The sequence below is a fragment of the Apteryx mantelli genome, chromosome 9, assembly GCF_036417845.1.
Source record: "Apteryx mantelli isolate bAptMan1 chromosome 9, bAptMan1.hap1, whole genome shotgun sequence".
In the NCBI taxonomy this organism is placed as follows: domain Eukaryota; kingdom Metazoa; phylum Chordata; class Aves; order Apterygiformes; family Apterygidae; genus Apteryx; species Apteryx mantelli.
The window spans coordinates 6,546,975-6,568,141 of NC_089986.1; the positions used below are offsets into that span (position 1 = coordinate 6,546,975).

General features: G+C 46.3%; 1 protein-coding gene across 5 annotated transcripts in view; it reads right to left on the reverse strand.

Annotated features, from left to right (window-relative positions):
• The window catches only part of TNIK (TRAF2 and NCK interacting kinase), a 203,510-nt gene that overhangs the window by 15,235 nt on the left and 167,108 nt on the right, over positions 1 to 21,167 (reverse strand). For 3 of the 5 annotated variants that reach the window (XM_067301611.1, XM_067301610.1, XM_067301612.1), the window contains 7 exons: positions 19,719 to 19,958; positions 17,399 to 17,505; positions 14,167 to 14,330; positions 12,785 to 12,882; positions 6,174 to 6,358; positions 3,426 to 3,552; positions 1,715 to 1,879 (listed from right to left, as the gene is read on the reverse strand). In XM_067301611.1, the coding sequence (XP_067157712.1) occupies positions 1,715 to 1,879; positions 3,426 to 3,552; positions 6,174 to 6,358; positions 12,785 to 12,882; positions 14,167 to 14,330; positions 17,399 to 17,505; positions 19,719 to 19,958 (1,086 nt within the window). The remainder of the gene's footprint in view (positions 1 to 1,714; positions 1,880 to 3,425; positions 3,553 to 6,173; positions 6,359 to 12,784; positions 12,883 to 14,166; positions 14,331 to 17,398; positions 17,506 to 19,718; positions 19,959 to 21,167) is intronic. The other 2 variants (XM_067301614.1, XM_067301613.1) reach the window with 2 other exon arrangements.

Here is a 21,167-nt window from a genome sequence, read left to right on the forward strand (position 1 = left end):
AGCGATACGTTTGCAGTAATCACTGACCTGCTGCTCCTGCCGCCCAGGCGGAAACCTATTCTGACAGTGGCCAAAACCAAATAAATAAATGAAATAACTCGAATTGCCAGCAGGCATTTTGCAAAGGATTGCTGTTAAAACAAGCACAGGCCACAAGCTGCAACAGTCTCGATATTATCGTTGGCATGAGCTGGCATGACTGACGCTATTTCACAGAGGCAACGTGACCTTGGGTGCAGCACGGAGCCTGCGGAGGTCAGGAGCCGCCACGGAGAGCAGCCAGTCCCCTCTGCTGCCAACACATCCGAAAGCCTCTTGAGCACTCCTCTGAGGGCACCCCCACACGCAGGACACCTCCCATCTCCGAGTGCCGCTGCCCTAAAACACCAGCGGGACACCACACTAACGCCGACGGTGCAGATGGAGCACATGGACGTGGCCGTCAGTGCACTGAAGCCTGCTGCCTGTCTCACTGCGGGGGTCAAGCACAGGACTCACGGACGGGCATACAACCAGGACAAGGTCCAACTTCCAAATAAGACGTCTATGCGGCTGCCGGCCAGGCGGGGAGAGTTTTGCTTGCACTACTGGAAGCCTGCAAACTAAATCCGTAACTTTCTGCTTCCGCCCACTCCCAGCTCAGTCAGCCCTAAAAATGCAGTTTCAGAAATGGAAAAGATCTTCTTGGTTGGTATTCCATAAATGAATATATTTAAACCCGATCCTTGTAGCTTGCCTGCTCATGTTTAAGCAGTCTCAGAATAACCCTGGAAGGTGCTACTTTCAGGATCAGCTGTCTCATCATTGCTTTCAAAGGAAACGGATAAAACCCGGAGGTCAAGTCATGCACCATCTGTTCTTATATTTTATCAATGCACAATTTCAAGCAATTTTTATACTGCTAGTAAAGTAAACCACGAAATGGGTGCATCATACCCATAAAAGAGAACAAGATGACAGAACTTTTAACGTGTGTTCAACAAAAAGAAAAGAAAAAACAAAATAAACTAGCTTATTTAACACAAAATGGGTTGATTTTTCATGGGAAAACAGAGGAAAATATGCATGATCCCCCTGGTCGGTAATGGTAAGCAAGACACACCAATTCACTTGTCTTATGTGTAACATCTTGTGCTTGTTAGGACTTTTTATGTTCTGTAAAAAGATTACGTTCAACCATGTCCCTATAAAACAGCTACCAGGAAGAACTACTCTGCCATGACTAGAAACGCACAATTTTAAGGGTGTGCAAAACTTTTTTAGCCTGAAGAACTATACAGAACTTTTTTGACTTAGTAATTCTGTTAACCTTTCAGGTCCTGTTAAGTATCAGAGATGGCAACAGGCAGAAGCCTGGCCCAGATGAAGTCCATGGCATCACTGGGTGTCACGTTCTTCTTGTATTTCCAAGTGCCAAAAGATCGGGATTTCCACATATGTTGGCAGCACTCAAGCCATCATTACCAAAGAAACAGGTGGTGGCTTGAGATTAGGTCTGGTACAAACTTGCACCAAACATATACCAATATATGAATAATCCAACATATCCCCTTTTATTTCCACTAGACTCACAATCATCCACATGGATTGGAGACAAAGAGAGAGAAGAGCAAAGAAAGTCAGGGAAAAAAGTGAGAAAGCCCCTTCATCAGACAGAGGTGTTAATACTCTTGTAAAGCAATGCAAAGGAAAAGGAAGAGCCCCCACCACCTACTTCAGGCACCGAGTCCATGTCTTGCGCATGCGTGGAGCCTCGGCCCAGGGCCTCGGTCGGTGTGCCTGCAGGCGAGTGGCTCTGCTGCACCAGATCAGGCAGATTGATGTGGCCTGCAAAGCCATTGCTGGCTGCGTGGCCTGAACGCTTTTTTTCACCAGAGGTCTGCAGAGACACAAGGCATGAGGAAGAAAGAGAGGGGGGAAAAAAAGAGAAAAAGAGGAGAAAAAACCCAAAACCAAGTCGATTGCAGTCACCCAGTTCCTGAAGCAAGCACAGCACAAGGACCCTCTCTGCTGTTTCCATCCCCATGCAATCTGGCAAGCAGCAGATCAGATCAAGCCAACCCCCCAGGAGAAATAAAGACAGGATTAATCACAAAGTCAATCCAGAGTAATTAGGCACATTACAGTAAGAGGAGAAGCCTGATCACCATTGTTTTGAAAAAGGGATCTCCGGCCAGATTCTGGTCTTGCCACCATGGGTGCCAATCCCATGGCCACGCCATGGCCAGCTCTGCTCCCCAGACCGGTGACACCGGCCAGTGACAGGGCTGACAGCAGAATCTGACCCTGTGATCAGCGTTAGCTTTAACGGCTTTTCAAAGCTACAGTGGCAAGTAGCCTGGCTGCAGGATTCGCAAATGCTAACACAGCCCCATGGCATGTTTCTGTACCACAAAACAGCAGTGAACAGCATCAGCGCTTCCCCTGCACACGTTAGCACAACTACTCTTATCGTGCTCTGTGTGCAAATTTCCCCTTACAGTCAACAAGAGTTACACGTCTCTGCAGAGAAAAGCTTCCTCCATAGACATTTTTAGGTAAATACTCTATCCAAGTCAGAATCTTATTCAGTTCCCTTCTCTCCCACAGACTCTCCACTGATAGCCAACAAACCCAACCATCTCCCTAGACCTGACAACTCGCGCTGGAGACCTTCTTGGAGAGCCCTGGGCGTCTTGCAGAGCTCCCCAGACAGCTGCTACGAATATGTGTTATTAAAGAGGCGCCTGAGCAGGCACCGCGGTGTGCCATGAAGAGGTGCCGGGGGCTGCGATGTGCAGCGCACGGGGCATAGCCCCGTCCATGCTGCTGTCAAATTCTCAGCACCCTCAAGTGGCAAAGGTGGAGGGAGGAGGAAACAACTTACCTGACGCACCTTCTGTACCCCCCAAATTCGAAACACAACGTCAGCCCCATGTTATAACAAATCTCTTGAACGAGCTGCCTTCCTTGGGCTGCTGGGGAGCAGGTGCTTGGCCCTCCCTGAACAGCACCAGCGCACTGCAACCAGCGTTCAAGTAAATGCCTGCAGCTGCCCTACGTCAGCTGGACGCCTCTGATAGCTAAGTGGTGGTAAAGGTTGAAAAGAACAGAAACTTTGGGCCAGATTCCAAACATACTAAATAAATGCTGTAAACTGAAGATAACTTCTGTTGCCTGGAGCTATTTTGGGATTACAGCAGAGTAATTTACAGCAGAATCCACTCCATTGTGCCACGGTATTACTATTCACTGCTGTTTGTAGTTCTGAGAAACATTTGCGCTTGTCACATTTGCTCAGAGTGTAAATTGCCTTGCGAGGTCATTAACGAGCACAATTTACTCAGTCATTTTGTGTTCCGGATACACAGCACAGTTACTTCTTGTGCTTACATGGACAAAACCTCCTGAAGATGCTCCATGGAAACGTTTGTTTTACAACTTACCTCCCTCACCATTAAAGTCCCTTCCCTTGAAATATTGCTAAACGTATCTGCATGGGATGTCTCCAGACCATGAGTCGTCACCATTCCCAGGTTGTACGGCTCATTGCTTCCAGGAATTCCCGTGGGTCTGAGGACAGAAAGGAAAAGCATTAGGGACAGAGATATGCTTGCTAGACTTGATTGAAAATCTTTCAATACAGTATTATTTCAAGCAAGGGTGAGGCTTCTTTGTGTCTCATAGGAAGAGCAGTAAAGAAGTAGGTTTTGGTGTGGTTTCACTAGGTGCCTGCTAAGCTCTGTCTCTCTTTGCTCACCTATTACAATCTTGCGTTGCGTAAATGGTGCCAGGCGCCCCAGGGACAGACATTTCCCTGCGTGCAGTGGAAACCCCTGCAGCAGGGAGCACGAGCGGAGAACACTGCGAGGGGATGACCTACTGTTTGAGCCAAAGCTGCAGCATGTCTGCTGTTACTCTCATTTCCACCAAGAATAAGCAGACACGTCTGTCTTCGCAGGAGGGTCCCCTGCCCAGGGTCCTGTCAAGATTTCTGCACTTTGCTACCGGACATGTGCTTCCTCAGGGTTAGTGTAACCACAAAAGGCTCAGATGGGGTCACATCTGACGACGAGTAGGTGATGAGTCTTTCTTCGGCACATATGTACCTTCCCTTAAGTATTCTGTGAATCTGAGATTTGTGGTTTCTGTGCTTAGGTTTATTCCCTAGTGAAACTGTCCTGGGCTCCTCTGAAGTTATAAAGTGCAATTGTAATAATAAACTGTTGTCGTGATTTACTGAAAACCTTAGAATAGATTTTATCACCCAAGTGTATAAGGAAATTATTCCTGTTGTCAGAAGACAGCATCAGGGTCTGGTCAAGATACTACAGACAAAGCACAGAGCCACAAAGAAAAAGGCCTTTTTCCTCCCACGGTGCACTAGCAGGAGCACTGCCTATTAGGTAACGAGGAGCTGTAGCTCTGCTCTACCTGGCATCATTTCTTTTTTAAGAAAGCTAAAAAAAGAGCCACAATCCCTATTCCTCATCTCGACCTGTGAAAGGGGAACAATGCACTGGAGGATCCGACACATCAGAGAACAACTCTTTACAAATACAGGGCGGGTTTTTTGCCACCTGATTTGAAGATCAGATCTGAAGCCTAATGTGGGCTTGCTTAGGCTTCCCATGTCACCAGGGCCTAAATTAAACGTCCTGGCTCTACTCAGCACACAGCGGCATCGCCCAGCGGAGAGGGAATGCCACCAAGGAGCCACGGCAGCGGGGCCGGGCTTGCCGTGATACTTCCTCCTGCCGTGACACAAACACGCAGGTGAAGGGGATGGGGCTCGGAGGAGGTGCAGGCAGGAGTACAAGCTCTGTCCTGGAGCTCTCCCCTCTGTTTTTCAGGTGAAATGTAGCCCTAAGCTATGAATTAGCCCTGAAGTCAAGAGATGGAGAGGCAGAAAATACAGGTTTTCTGATGTTAACGTAAAAGACCCACTAGAAGAAGATGAGTAACATCAGAGATACAAAAGAGAGCACAAAACTAGGGAACTCCGCTTTGGTGGCCTACACTGAACACCGCTTTTAAAACCACCTCCTCCTGCAGTCTCTCCAAATTTGGCAAAACCAAACTCAATGGCAGATGTACACTTACGTTCAAGGACCCAATTTGACCTAGCTCTGCTCTGGCTTTCTCCTGTAACAACCTAAGAGGCTGATTTTTACAGAAACATTATGGCAAAATGTCTGGAGGAGCGATTCATAATGTGGTGTGGTATCAGTCCATATGAGAATTTAACCTTTTTTAATATAAACATTCTGTATAAAAACATTGCCAGTCTCTTTGTGGGACCCAGTACCAACGGACACCGGAGTGCCATGGGATGTGTTGAGTTTATTTCTGTGCTCATATGACAAGACAGAGACTGCAATTGATTCTTAAAAGATACTAAATTTTAGGATTGCCAGCGAGTGGATGGCACAGGTAGTGAGCACCCTCCGTTCTTATTAGCAGACCAGCTGCTTAAATATAATTCAAATGAAATCAAAAGCAAACGATAAACTGAGCCTGGATGACCCAGCCTTGCCTGTGCGCCAAAAAAGGTCGATGGCTGTTAGGAAGTTGCTGCTGAGACCTGTTACTCTGCATTTAAAAGCCTTACACGCTGGTGGCTTTCAACCAATGCGAAATGATTCACTTTTTAACACGCCATCCCCGTGCACGCCTCCTTGCCAACACCCAGAGGACCGCGAGGGAGCTGGGAACGCACAGGCAGTTCCCAGCCTCGTTAGAGATGGGAGCCCACAGGGACCCCGTGCGTGGGAATGGCTCGAACATAGGAAAACGGGGAGGTCTGTGCACCCCGCTGCTGGGTACCGCAGCCTTGCCTGCCTCGTATCAAAGCATACGACCGGACTGGCAAAACCAAAGTGCGTCAAACAACAGCGCACTGTACTTCTGCGGGAACTTTTGTGCGAGGAGCTTGCAGCCCCTTCCAACCATTGCTACCAATGTTAGGAAAAGTAACACGATTATTCCAGTTTTAGAAATGAGAAAACTGAGGGAAAGGAGGTTCCGAAAGCAGCCGAAAGCGAGGAGCAGGCTCTGGAGGCTGCCAGCGGCTGCCTCGCAGCTTGCTCGTGCCCTGCCACATGCGCTTTGGACACCTCTCACAGTCGTTGCATCTCCAGATAGCGAACACCCAGCAGCTTCACCACGTGCCCCCCGAAGAAACGGCTTCTTACATCAGCCTCGGGATGTCGCTGACGGGCACAGTCCCATCGTGCGTCTCATTTTCACCATCCTCCTCTTCCTCCTCACTGCTCTCTGACTCCTCGCTGGAGGAGGAGTAGTCGGTCACCTTCTTCAGAGGGCGATTGGTCTCCTCGATGCGCAGCTCCCTCAGCTCTTTGGCTAAGGCCGTCAGATCCTAAAGGGGATGGGGGCAAGAAAACAAGAAACCAATGGCTATTATATTTAAGGCAAGGAAAACATCAACACACATCTCTTCGAAAGCCAATGCTAACAGCACGAGCAACAAGAAATAGCTGTACAGAGTCGTTACAAACATGAGACAAACGTAAGACAATGTTTGTAGCATGTAGCATTTATTAAACAAAACAAAACTGATTTATGCTCACTGAAAAATCAATAGCCAACCTGTTCTTTTTCTGTTTGGAATGTGTATGTGTATATATATACACACTTATGTATATACACGACAAAAGTATACTTATTGGAAAAGGTGAAGTTCAGTCACCATCATAGTAAACTGGAAAACAATGTAATTTCAAAGACAGGCTTGGAGAATTTCTCCTGCAGGCTTTTCTTTCTTTCAGACTTCTCAGAGAGACCCCATAAATTGTATTTATTCTGTAATAAATGCATTTGGGAAGAAAGCAATGAGAGCATCTCCCACGGAGGGGTGCAATCCCCAACTCAGGAGCTGCTTCCGTGATCAGCCTGCGCGGCCGGGCAGCGGCTGCGAGGCCGTGACGGGGCGTCCACGGCGAAGCACCCCGCGCGCTGCAGCACTGCCATCGGCGAGACTTGTGAGTCACGGCTCTGAGTCAGCCACAGGATTAAAAATAAATAAATAAAATCATTAAAAAAAATTCCTGCAGTGGGAGCCATTAAGCACTTTATATGAAATGTGACAGCCTACAAGCTAAGAGAAAAAAAACCAAAAAACTTGAAACGAGAAAAAGATAGGAACAGTCCCAAAACCTATTAGAAATTTTCCAGTTTTCAGTTTCAGTTTTCAGTTTACCATGACTTTGATGAGGCCTGAGACCCGACAGTCATATAAAATAGACACTGTTATTTCAAAACAAGGAACATTGCAGGCACCGTGTAGAAAATAGACTTTTTGTTATCTTACATGCTTTTATAGCAATGCAGGGGGAAGCAGTAGGGCAAAAAAGCATGAGAGCTCTAATTAGAATGGGTTAGAGTACTCCGTTGCACAACACATGCACATGACGAACACAGCATTGCAATTGCCAGTCTTACCATTTCTCCCTATATTAGTGACCGAGGTAGCCATCAGTGCATTCGGTCAGAGATAAAGGATTAGGGAGAAAGAAACTCATTGAAAAATACTAAATTCCACAGTTGTCTTATGGCCATATTCTCTCTTTACTGCATTCCACAAATTTCCAGTTTCCCGTTCCAGCAGAGCGACTAGAGCAGTATTAACTACATTTGTAAAGGGAGTTCTCTAAAATCTATCCCGTCGACATTGGAAGAAAACGATGAAAAAACTTCTATTGCTGAGATGGAAACCCAGTTTATTTTTAATCACGAATCAGTAATATTTTGCAAGCAATTTGTACTGCAGTTATTGGTTATTCTTAAGGACATAATAAGCTCTGTTGTGTCATTTGGATTAGAACCTAAAATGAAGCACTCGTTGCTTCGAGTGGAGTAATCATTTATCCCTAATTCTGCACAAATCAAACACAACGTTTTATTGACATTTAAATTTGCCCTCAAGTCACACCGCGCTGTGGCTGCTGCAATGAGAAATTCTCATGAACGATCCATCATTGAAATTAAAAGGAAGGTGATTGCCCCCGGAGCGCGGTGGGGCTGACGGCTCGCAGGGCACGTGGACAACCCCATTCTGCTCCCAGGTATGCCCTGCCGGGCTCCGGCCGCGCCACACCGGCTCGCTCCGCCCGGGGTACCGAACCGAGGTAACCACGCACGTGTTTTGGGCAAACACCCTTCCAGTTTGGCTGGCTGCGCCATCTGGAAATCCCGTCTTTCCCTCTCCTCTCCAACATTTTCCACATGGCAAGAGAAGAAACGTGAGGAGCAATTTTAATCCTCTATAAAAACTTATTATTCAAGTGCCTCATTATATCCACGCTCTGAACAGCAGCTAAGAAATTCGGTGCATGCTAAAGAGCAGGGCCCCGGGTGCGTGGCTTGATGTTAAGGTGTGGTTCAAAGTCCACTGAAGCAAAGGAGAGTCTCCCACGGACATCAGAAGGCTTTGCACCAGACCCATAAATATTAGTATGCAGAAAAAAATCTATTTTAAGAAGAGAAATCGATCTCTGCTTCACAGCAAACCTGGCTGGCAGGCATCATGTATGCCGCTCCAAATCAAAACGCTCTCTGCAACTTTAAGGAAAGGCTCTTTATCAGGATTAAAGAGAGAACATGGTATTTAAAGAGTTATTTTTGATGCCAACATGTTTGGGATTGAAACACAGTCAAATCTGCAGTCACGACAACTAATTACGTTAATTAATGCTGCAGCAGCTTCTGTGACACGATTGTTTCTGTTTCTAAATAAGTCAATGAAATTCGAACAGCCTAACAATGCTCTCAGTTTAGAGCACAAAACACGCTCTTAGCCGAACGCTTTCCTTTGATTTGGCTCGGAGCTTTCGCGACTTTACAAAGGCCTTTACGAGAAGACTGAGCAAGGGCCTCTCGAAATCGCAATTGAGCTTCCTGCACTAACTATGGAAAGTGAGGCGTCTTCTTTGCATCTTCCACATCTAAGCAAAGTTCACCAGGGCTACAAAACTGCAGTCCTTCCCACCGCTCACAGCGGCTGGCAGAGACTTCAGCTAGGGCAGAGACGGCATTTCTGGCAGCCGAGCTCCTAACCCGCTGCGAGGGCTGACGTGCGCCCAGCCCGCGCTGCCGGCAGAGACCGGGCACGCTCGGTGCACCCAGCCAGCTCGTCCGCGCGCCCAAAGAGCGTCTGCGGGCTGCCCCAGGCTGCTCTCGACGCCGGGGCCGGGCTGGGGGACGCCGGGGTCCCTTCCTGACGCCGGGATCCCATCCTGATTCCTCTCCCCCGTCCCCGTGCAGACCTCGCCACCGAACTGAACGCGACTGCTCAGGGAGTAAGGGTGCGACCGGCAGCGCTGCGACGAAACGCAGACGTCCCAGCACACGCGCAGCTCTTCTCCTGCGTGTCAGAAAAGCGTGGGCTTGCTGAAACCCTTCCATCAGGCAGAGAGCTGATTAATGTACGCACGTTATCAGCCTTCTGCAGTCATCGCTAGAAGATAGTTAGCCAAATATTTTAAAAATCAGCTTAATTAGTTTTTAATAACTAATTTGGAAGTTATAATAGCAATAATAGTCCCAGGCAATATCATCAGATAACTCATATTTTCTACTTAAAGCTTTGCCTCAGGATGGTTAATTCTCCGATGCTATCATTTTCGCTAGATAATGAGCACTTTGTAGGATTAAGTGGCTTCACTGACTTGCTCTTGGACCAAAAACAATCTGACAACTAGAAAGCAAGCGCTCTGTAGCTCCAAATGTGTTTGAAATGTTATTACTGAAGGTGACATAATACATAAGTTAGCAGTATCTGTGCTCTTTAATTACTTCTAATTGCAAAGACTTCCTTAGATTTAATATTTGCTGGAATCAAGTCAGTTTGGTTTCCAAAATCATATAGCTCATTAAACTCGAATTTAACATACAGGCTGCGTCTATTTAGATACTGATTTATGTGCTTTTTCCTTAACAAACAACCTCATTAACCAAACTCCAGCGCTAAAGTTTTATCCAAGAGAACATATTAGCTAACCAGCACATTGTTTTCCTTCTTCCATATATTTTACTTTTTACAGCAAACAGCCCGCAGGAGAGGCTGCTGATACCGGGGCTTTCAATGACCGCTGCACAGTTAAGAGAGGTGTGTGCACATTAAAGCACATGGGAGACAAGTTAAATACTAGCTCAAGAAGGTTTATTTTTTTCCCATGAACATTTAAAAATTCACCATCATCAGCTGTGCACATATTTTAAAATATAATCATATGGTAAAAATGTCCTAATTCAGGACTCTACTGTTTTAATAGGACAGACTAAGACTAGTATCGCCAATCAAAGTCCTTCACATTAACACTAGTTTTGAAACTTTTACATTTAACCCAATTATCTAAATGCCATTGTAGTGCAGTTACAAGGGTGATAATAGGGGAATTTGGAAGCTAAGATAGGTATTTCTTATGAAATGGGAAGATGGAGAAGTCTTCAAGACCCAGTCAAACACAGTAACGAAGTCCATGTGCAGAACCTCAATAATTTTCCAGGAATACTGTGTGGCACCATAATCATTTTAAAAGGACATTGGTATGCAAAGGCAGGCGTTATACTGTCCGTCTGGAGGGGCAAGCTCCTGCTACATCCCCTAAAGGATTCTGCATGGACTCTGACCATGCAATTTTTAACCGATGCTGCCTCAAACCTTGCTCTTCATACAGATTTTCTAGCAAGAGCCAGACAGCACCCACAGCCCATGCTGGTTCAGACCCCATTCTCAGGTCCCCAACAACCTGCCTGCAAACTCTTCCCCATTTGGCATCAGACACACCAGTCTAGCTGTTGTCTGGGGATGAGAGACCCCATGTTCTGAGATATCTGCCCTCACACCTATTAATTAGGGAGAAACAGCTTTTTTCATCTCAGAATGAGCTCAGCAAGCTTATTCTGTTCATACTAAGTTCATACAGTTTTCTACCCAGCAGCAAATCTCAACAGGATATCACTGATCTCCTACTCCAAACATTGTTATTGTCCATCCCTGTCCCTCTCCCTCTACTTTCTACCAGGCTGTAATTTTTAGACACATGCAATAAAACCTTGGCATGGGAAAAATGAAAATGTCTGAAACACTTCTCAAGATCTGGACCGCACCGTGCATGGACAGTATCAACTTACTCTCTCTGCAATCTCATTGAACTCGGCGGAGGCAGCAGCCGAGCGAGCCTGGCCAAACATGGCCCTGCTGCTTCCAGCAAGAACTCGCTTGGGCTTCTGGTTTGACAGTGGCTCTGATTCCAGCCAGAAACAGTCGTCACTGTAAAACGCCAGCACCGGGAAGAAAGGCAACAGTTTGGGACAGCTAAGATCACCCCCTTGCGCAGTGTGCCACCTGGGTAATTATGAATTTCCGTGTCTGTCCTGCGAGTTACACATCCACCTACACTGGTGACCGGTGGTGAAGAGCATCTGCACATGAGGGTGAGATTCTCAGCTGGTGCAAACCAAGATAGCTCCAGGGACTCTCTCTTTGCAGCTGATGGTCTGGTTCATAGCAATGAATTAATCACTGTATTCCACTACTCTGTTTTCTTCTACTTGCCAAGTGCCTTCATTTGAATTAGGTCTGAATTGCGTTTCAATATAGCTCAATCTTCCCACTGAAATCAATGGGCTCCCGTGGGCTGCAGCTGAGAGCAGAATTTGATGTGCCGCACAGTCTGTCCGCATCCCTTCCATTAGTGTAAGAAAATGCTGTTCTTGGTCTTTCACTTTCAGATATGCAGAACGACAGTAACACGATTTGCCCTGCGCGTGAGAGTTCACGTACTTCTCGCCATGCAAGTGGCCTGCAAGTGGGTTTCACACAGCCCACGTCTGAGCAGAACAGACCGACCGATCCATCTCCCTCCCCTCAGGCAGGCCCGCTACGCCGAAACACAATCTTTCGGTCTGAAAAGATTGCATTACCACCTTTTTGAATGGCAGCACCAAGAAAACCCGGTTTGATATTAAGCGCTAACTAGGCAACCTTGCATAGGCATGACCCACTGAGAAAAGATATCACTAACCTCATCTATAGCTTTCTTATAGCTCTGTGAGTAAGGGAAGATTAATCAGCATCAGAGGAAACAGATCGGGACAGGAAAAAGCCAGAGGAAGGGCAAGCAGGTTAGAAATAAAATTAGAATTGTTAGCTCAACGCTGTGGAGTGTAAAGAAAAAACAACATCAACAAAACATTAATACACATTAAAAAAGAGAAAGCAGTGGAAATTCATTTAGGTTATTAGGCCGACTCTGCAGTTTTAAAATACAAACGTCAACAACATTAAACCAGAAGGAAACACTTTGGGTGAGACTTTGCTGGGCCTTTGCCAGCGGAGTAATAAAAGGAGAGGGTACAGAAGTCACTGCCAGGTTTGTCTGTAAACCGTGAGGACTCTGGGCGGCCGGTCGCCCAGCCTCCCCCGCGAGGAGCGACCCCTCGGCGAGGCTGCGCGGGACCTGCCGTGCAGCCCGGAACACAACAATGCGCCGTATGCGACCGCCAGCCCCAAGCTAGCAAAGCACTTAAGCCTCTGCTTGATCTTAAATCGCAGCCTTAAGTGCTTTCCCCTAGACTTGGGTTGCTGGTAGAAATCATGCACTCTCTTAAGCATTCGCATCTCCCACAGGCTCTTGCCAGAGTGTTGGTTTCGAGTCTCTCAGCTGGAGGAGCAATGGCACTAGCCTCTTTTTAAGGGTCCCCAAGGTTGTGCTATGGCACCGAATGGAAACATGGCCAATCCGGCTGGCAACATTCCTGCAGGAAATAATTTAAGACTCACAGCAGGTCGGCTCGGTCGTGTCACGTCTCTGTTGTCTTCTTGTTTTATCTTAGCGGGCTCGTGGGGGAGCACAGGTGACCCTTCCGGTTTGACGTTTCCTGCACAAAAGGAAAGCAGAGGCGGTGGGGGATTACAGCTCCGGCGAGGCGGGAGGCTCCGTGCCCTGCCACATGCCGCCTCCGCAAAGTGCCCGTTCTCCTGGGAAAGCGGGTTTCCCCCTTCTCAAACCTTTCAGGAGGCCATGACATCATGGGCCTCACCTCTCCCCCATCCCTCCTGCTGCCTGCAAAAACCCTCCTTGGCCTTTCTGCTTGATTCAACAAGTCTCCCTCACTTTAGCAACACGTCTATAACCAGGTCCAACCTCCACAGAGAGCCCTCTCTCAACATCACTGCCCTTCTTCTACTACAGGAACAAATTCACTCCGCAGAAGAGCAGGCTGCGGGAGAAATCAGCAGCTCTGCAGCATCTGACATTGCTAGGAGATTATCTGTCACAGGACTCCTCATTAGTAAAAACAGAAACAAACCAAAGAGGACAACTGGTGATAAGTTACGTTTATTGACTACCTAGAGAAGTGATTATTTCAACAACAGACATGTCACCTTCTAGTCAAGTCATAAAAAATTCAAAGCATGGATGCAGCATTTGTTTTAATGCGCTTCAGCTCTGTGGATTTATATTCCATGGCTGTGACAGAAATGCAGATAAACTGGCTGTATGTGCTTTAGCAGCTCCTAGTGCAATTAAACGGGGGAACAGAAGATCTTTAAGAACGGCTTTAAGATGCTAGGTAGCAATTCAGCTGGGAACATAAACCCAGTGTAAACACAGTTCCCTTCTGAAAGCATTTTAGGGAAAGTTGCTTACAGGCCAATTCATTTCTCTGCTCCCATCTCATGCTTCGTGCAGAGATGCAGTTCAAAAAAAAAACCAAAACCCAAAACCACCACATACCCCACCCAAACTTTAACACCCCCAAAGAAACCCATACAGAAGAAGTGAATTTGGGGTCAATTTGGGGATAGAAAGCGTGCTGGTATTCACTTTATTACCCTGCAGTGCAACCCCTGTCTCCTTTGGACAAATTAGAGGTCGCTGTGACATTTAAGTAGAGGGCAGTGCCCCAGGACACGCTGTCACTCTGCAGGCAGCGCCGTCGCCAGCCCCGGCACACGGCAGTGCTGCCAGCTTGGGTTGCAAAGGGGCAGGTTGGTCCCAGAGATAAACCAGAAAACATCCGTTACCTGATGAAGCCTTTGGAATTTTTTTTTTTCTTAAACACAAATGAGATCAGAGACGTCCTGCCCTACCCGCTTATCAAATGACCTCCGAAAATAGGCCAGGCGCTACGAACATTCGAAGGGAAAAGCCAGCTCACCTCTGACTCTGTTGCGCTCGCTGGAGCCCGCCTGGGAGCCAGGCTGGGAGCCCCCCTGGGAGCTGGGCTGGGAGCTGGGCGTGCTGGAGCTGGAGGAGCTGCCGCTGCTGGTGCGCTGCAGCGGGCTCTCGATGATGGGCTCCGTCCGCCTCAGGTCCGGGTTGCTGCGGGAGCACAGGGCGGAGATGGAGTCAGCGGGTGCCGCGCGCGCCTCAGCAGCTTCAGCTCTTTCCAAAACTGGCCCGAGACAGTGGACTTATCACAGCCACATGTAGTGTGACAAAAAGCACCGTCACGGTGCAGGCTCAGACATTTTGCAAAGACAACTCTGGGGGTAATGGCTTCCACAAGCTCTAAAATCACCAAGGGACCTTATGGTCTCTTGCAGAAATGCTTAACTGATCTAGGAGCTGCAGGCTCACTGCAAACTGATGAAGCCTGAAAAGCTCCACCAATGCATCTTCATTTCTAAGGTAAAGGCTAACACTGTCTGCAGAGGTAGATGCAAACCCACAAGTGTTAACGGGCCATGGGACAGTCATGGGTCCCCCGCAGTCTCCACCTGACCTGCTAATTTAATGCAGACTCCAGCCTGCCTCTCACTGATGGATTCTGCCTGATGTTTGTTATGCAAGGTAATGTCACCTAATGCAAGGTAAGGGGACACCTCTTCTGCTGGAGAAGACAGGGCTGAAGTCTTGTCTCCTCGAGCTATTGATCCTGTAAGCCCTACTAAAATACACGGAAGCTGAGTGACTGCGCAGAATCAGGCACTCAACATTTTTACGGAGCTGGAACATAACCACAAAGAAAAATCATTAGAGCAATTCTCTACTCTTTTGTTTTGCCAGATTTAGCAAAAATTAAAAGACTGTTCGCTTAGAACTCCATTTCAGCCCCCAGACATGCAATGTTGGATTTATTTGCATTAACTAATATTCATTCTAAAATTAGGAATTTGCAACTTGCTGTTAAACAGAGAAAGGAATGTTTTAGTGAAGAAAAAATCTCAAGTTTGCAACAAGGCTGCAGATTACTTTTGCCACTTATTCACACTTCCTAGTTTTCATGGCTTCCTATCTCAGCCACTTCCAGTTTGTATGAGTTACCCACTTCAGGCATTTTCTTCCTTGATTTCTTTCCCCCCTGTGAACACACATAAATCTAGAATAAAAAGCGTCCTTGATATACAAAGAGTGACTAATATTTCTCAGGGTATCAGATGCCTTTAGGACATTAATTCTTATTTGGCACTGAAACGACACCAGAAGACATACTCATGCAGAGTTATGCAATTTGTTTTTATGAAAGATTTCTGTTAAGTGATCTTATTATTCAAAGTTCTGTTAAAAATGTACAGAAAACTTTTTCCATAGAGTCCAATTAGGACCTTGTGTACATAAAAATTATGCTGGAATACTGCCACATTACATAATGCAATTGCAATCAAAGGCATTGAACAGTAATATAAGGTGTGTGCTGTGTGTGCTGTGTGTCATTCAAAGCTGCTCAGACACTATCCGAGTGGCACAAACTGGATGGATTGTGCAAAGCCCCGTTGCCATAACTGGGTGATCGGCAGAATCATTTGAAAATGGCCTAACATGAATATTACATTGAATTGCTGCTTAGTGTTATCTTGCATTTACATGGGCACTTACTAAAATGATAAAAGCAAGATAGTAGCTTTCTGTGCAAGGAAATATCCCCCCAGTCATTACAATAGTCTTACAAATAAAAGAAAGCATATTTTTACCATATTAACATTTATGCATGGGAGGAATCAAGAAGCAACAGGAGAGGTGGTTAAAAAAGGACAATGCGAGAAATGCTACATTATTGTGAAAGAAATAAATGTTATCATTTCACTGATTAGTTAGTTTAATGGACTTTTTCACTGCCTAATCGTTTTCAGCTTTCATCAAACTGAAGGCTTCCAGCTCAAGTTGTATGGTGACTAAATTAATTCATGAAATGTATTTGAAAACTCTGGCAACTTAGGTATTTGCCTGCATTGACCAGGACTGGGACGATGAGGCTGAGGGAAACGCTGTAACCTTCAACTTGAATCCTACGGTCTCACATTATCATTTTTACTCTCAATACCTTCACATACTAGGACTACATAGTTCAACATCCTACTGCATTTTATATTATATTTCAGGCTATAGCCTGAAAATTAAAATTAAATTACTATTTAAGAATTAAATTCAAAGAACAGCATTTTCAAGAACTCAGAATGCTTCAGCCTTGAGAAATAAAAAATTCATGGTACAAATGCCTTCTTCTCTCACTTAAAAAGAGAGAGAAAAAGAAAGATTCTTGCCTTCCTCCTTCTGCTACCCCTGCCAGCTACTTTAGCTGTTGCCTGTTGTACACGAGGTTGCTGATGCATGATTCAGGCATTCAGCTGGAAAGAAAAAGGCATATGCTGAAAAGCTGCTTACAGTGCACAGCATATGGCTACGAATATGCCAGTGTTCCCTATTTGACCTAACCCTAAAAGGACAAGGCAAGAAACGGAAACCAAAGAGCTCCATCATACCAAGCTACATGGAACACAGGTTTCTCCGGAGATCTACCTGTCTACAGTGTCTTTACTGCTCTGTCTTCCCCAGTAACATTTTAACGTCAGTGGCATACTAGCTGGGAAAAGACCCTAGTCCTAGGAGGTCAAAACTGATTTAATACTTGATCTGTATCTCAGCAGGATCTGGCTCTCACCATGGCATACCAGCGCGTGTCCCGGCACACGCAGGCTTTACCTGTGAAAATCTGCTCTGACTAGTTGGAAACTTATAGGACCGAGATCTCCCCGCTGACTTAGTAAGGCACGGTTCCCCCTACACACGAGAGGCGATGTTGGGAGAACCAGGACCTATTTCCACTAAATCATCCAAATTTCTGTTCAATTCCACAGCAACAGGCGCAGTATCCAGCTACAAACCCCACATCATCCAAGAGCAGATTCAGGCCAGCTCGAAGGGAGCAAAACCACCAGGAATCCAAACAGACCCAGCCCTTGGGTGTGATACAAAATACTAACGAATGTGAACCTAGCTCATCACAGCTTAGGGCTGCAATAGAAGTATTGCAAATCTCTTGTTCTCGCATACCAGGGCTCTCGGTCTGCTTGCAGGACTTGTGAGCTGGCGCACGAGGAGGAAACCCAGTACGAGCTATGGGAAACGCTGAGGGGTTATTTCTGCCCCCCACCCTCGGTCTCCCGTACCTTGCGCGAATCGGCTGGGATCCCAGTCGGGGTCCCAGTGCGCTGCCATTGCCCGGGGAGTTCTTCCTTGCCAGAGCAGGGGATATGGAAGTGGTTCGTTGAGGCACCTGGAAAAGAAACGAAGAAAGTCACAGTTACTGAGTTTGCCCAACTAAATTAGGCTGCTGCTCACACTTCTGAGAGATCGGGTTTCAGCATTTCCTTAAGACTCAATTTATAATTGATTTCCCACTGAGAGATATGCAATATTTATAGCAATTATAAAACATAAAGCTCTCGGCTTTTACAAGGAACCACCTGAGCGTGAGACAGAAAGGAGCTGCAAAGGTGCGCAGCGCAGGGCTGCTCCCCGCAGAAAAGCCCTCAGCAACACACAAAGCAGCCCCCTTACCGCCAAACAAAGAATTTCTTTTTTCAAAAGTTGAACGTATACACTCATATATGCATATATAAGTAGTCTAAATTTAACAAAAAACACAGTGTGGAATTTTTAAGATAAAATTCTCAAAGCAGTTCATTTCATCAGCCACTGTGGAGCTTTTAAGGGTGTCTAGATGGGCTATGACACACATAGTAGCAGAGAGAACGTGTCGACTGCTGGTTAAACAAGAGGGCTGAAAGTGGGAAGATCCAGGCTGAACCGCTCAATGCTCTCGATCAAATCAAAGCAAAGCCTGCGTGCGCCACGGCGCATCGCCCAGGCCCTGCACCGGCTGGCACGCCGGCGCCCGCTCGTCACACCCTAGCTCCGAAATCGCTGTGCACCAACACGCAGCAGCGTCATGCGGAAAAACACACCGTACTTGAGCCTGCCAGAAAGAGGTACGGCAATACTCACCTGTGGAATACCTTGCACCAGGTAATAGAGAGGCCAAAAGCTCAGCAGGGTTAGCAAAAAAAGGATCAGGTATTTTTTTTGGAGAATAAACACACAGTTATGTTAGACAAGCCAGAATGATTGAGAGAGAGACAGCCTTATATTCTGCATCATAGCTAGCAATAACTTACTCATTCATTAAAAAGAAATTCCCCCTATGGGCAGGTTGCTCTGCAATCATGACTTCTGAAGTTTCTTTTACCTTCCTCTGAAGCATCTAGTCATAAACACTGGCAGAAACAAGACACCGGACCACAGAGACAGCCAGCCCAGGCTCACGTGACAGTCCTTTTGTTCCCGGTTACAACCACAGCAAATTTATTTTTGTCAGTAAAATGTGAAGTCAGACTTCATGTGTATTACTGTTGATACAACGGCTTTAAACGTGAAGTGCTGTTTGGTGTGGGAGCCTTTCCATGGCTTGGGGTTTCCTCAAATGAAGGGGCATATACTCCATAGCGCCCGAAAGAACCAGGAGCCGCGGTCTGACTGAGCAGAGCATTACTGTAATTAAAATAGGTGTTGTTCTCAAAAGACTCGAGCAAAAAGCAGCACCACACAGTGTTGTTTTCAATCTAGGCAATATTAAACCCCAAGGGATTTTCAGAATCACTGTCAAGGGTCTGAGAGCAAGGACGGGCTGCTTCGGCTCTCACCAACTACAATCCGAGGACTGAGCTGGATCATCATGTGTAAGCAGAGGTGTCACAGGTAAGCGGCTGTCTCTGCAGGTAGTGGGTTTTGGGGGCTTGGGTCTTCAGAGTTGCTGGCTTGCTTTTCCGCTTAAGTAAGCACTGATGCATCTTATCACTTGGTGGTAGCAGAAATAGAATATTATTAAAATCGCATGTGACACACCACCATGGAGCCTATTAGCTGATATTTTGCTCTTAAAAACGCAAGTCACTTCCTTGTTAATCCAAAGAAAAACTGCCTCTCAATCATGGACAAATACTATCTGCCCTGCTGTCGCTAATCAATTTGTAGAATTTTTCCTCTGTAAAAATCCACCCAGGCTGAGGGCTGATTCACTGTAAGGGGAATTTTAATGGCCAAGTTATAATTCATCCAAAATGAAGGTGTATAAACAATGCAATCGAAATACCGGACCAGAAGAGTCTTAATTAAAGAGGTACTGCCAGATGCTGCCATAATGTCAACGGAGGTATAAAGCTGCTGGAGCCCTTACAAGTCTTCCATCAAATATTGATTACAACTGGAGGCATGGCACTGAGCTAAAAGGACCCGTCTTACTGAGTATGACAAATTTTATGTTCCTGCAATTCTATTTAAACAGAATGAATTTTTATCCTCGGGCAGAGAGAAAAGGATTTGCTGGGGACTCGCTGCGGCTCGAGAACCTTCTCCGCCAGCGGGCAAGGCTACGGAGCAGCGCCGGCACTGCCTCTTTCCCGTGCTGAAAGGGAGGAGCGGTAATGTTACCTTTGGCGGGATGTCTTCCTCCTGCCGTAACCAAGAACTTCGGTCAAACTTTTCAATGCGAGGGGGCAGAGGAGGGTTTTCTGAGGTGGGGTCCGAGTTCTGCCTTGGCATCTCAGGGCGGTGAGAGGCCACCGTCAGAGCCTCCTGAAACCCAGCCATCCCCTTGGCGGGCTGTTCATGCAGGGACTGAGAGCCAGACAAGGAGCTTCCTTGGGATTTCACAGTGACCAGATGTGGAATCTAAGCACCAAGTCAAAACAGAACTATCAGTACAAGACGGAAAAAATAAATTAGAAAAAAATATTAAAAATCTGATTTTTTTCAAAAAAAAAAAAAAATCGATTAGCAGTTCAGATGCACTAAAAAGCCCCCTCAGTTTAAGATCAGCACCGCCTCGGTTTCAGGAACTTCTGACTTACACCAACTGAATGCAAAAACTATTAAAAAATTGTGGTCGCATAGCTCAGCATTTTAAAGTCAGGAAATGCCCAAGTCAGAGCCGTATGTTCCAGTTCTGACCATTCCTGCGTATGCCCTGTGATACGGTGTTTACTTCCAGCACTGCACACCATTTCGGAAGCAATCCCGGAGAGCGAGGCCAGGCTGTTCGCTCCGGTGAGCGCGCACACACGGGATGTGCCCTCGCGGCCGTACCTGGCATTTGCTCAATCTCAAGCTATTAAGCGTGCGTCTCTAACGTTGTGCTAATGATGTTTGGCATGGAATTTTGTTGTTAAAAATAAAGGAAAGGAAACAATAATAAATAATAATTAAAAAAAAATTCAGGAATTCTGAGGCACAGATGGCTTAAAAAAAATACCTTGAGGCATGAGTTTCTATAGGTGTAGGTAGCACCCTATCCTACAGATGAATTGTATAGATCTAAGGCTTGCGAGTGAAAGGAACAGTCACCTGTGGTGGGAAAACTGAGACATTTGCAAAAGCAGTTTATGAAATCAGAGCTTCTTCTCAGGGCCCCGTAAAGTCAGCAATGGCCCCTTCTTTGATGCAGCAGAGTTGTAATCTTTATTTCAGTGTAAACATGACATTTCTGCATGTATGTACATGGGAGCCCTGATTTCAAGTGACTTTTTCATTAGTATCTTAGTCGAACAAAACCCTTGCAGCTGTTGACTATATATGTCACCAGAGTGTGGTATTTCCAAAGGAGTCAGGAAAAAATAGATTGTGTTTGGTCAATCAGAGAGACTGCTAGGAAGTGGGGTTTTATGGTTTAAGTTTGGATTATATATGTGGGGAAAAAATAGCTCTATAAGGACTTCCCTGCAATGTCTTATTTAAAGTTGGCATTGTCCTGCTGACCTACAGATGCACATACCACAGGCGGATGGCACTTTTCAGCACATTTTCCCACAAAAAGCCCATGTGAATCTGGACCAAAAACCTGGTTCCTCCCCTCTGAAATCCCTGCTTGAGTCTGCAGGATTT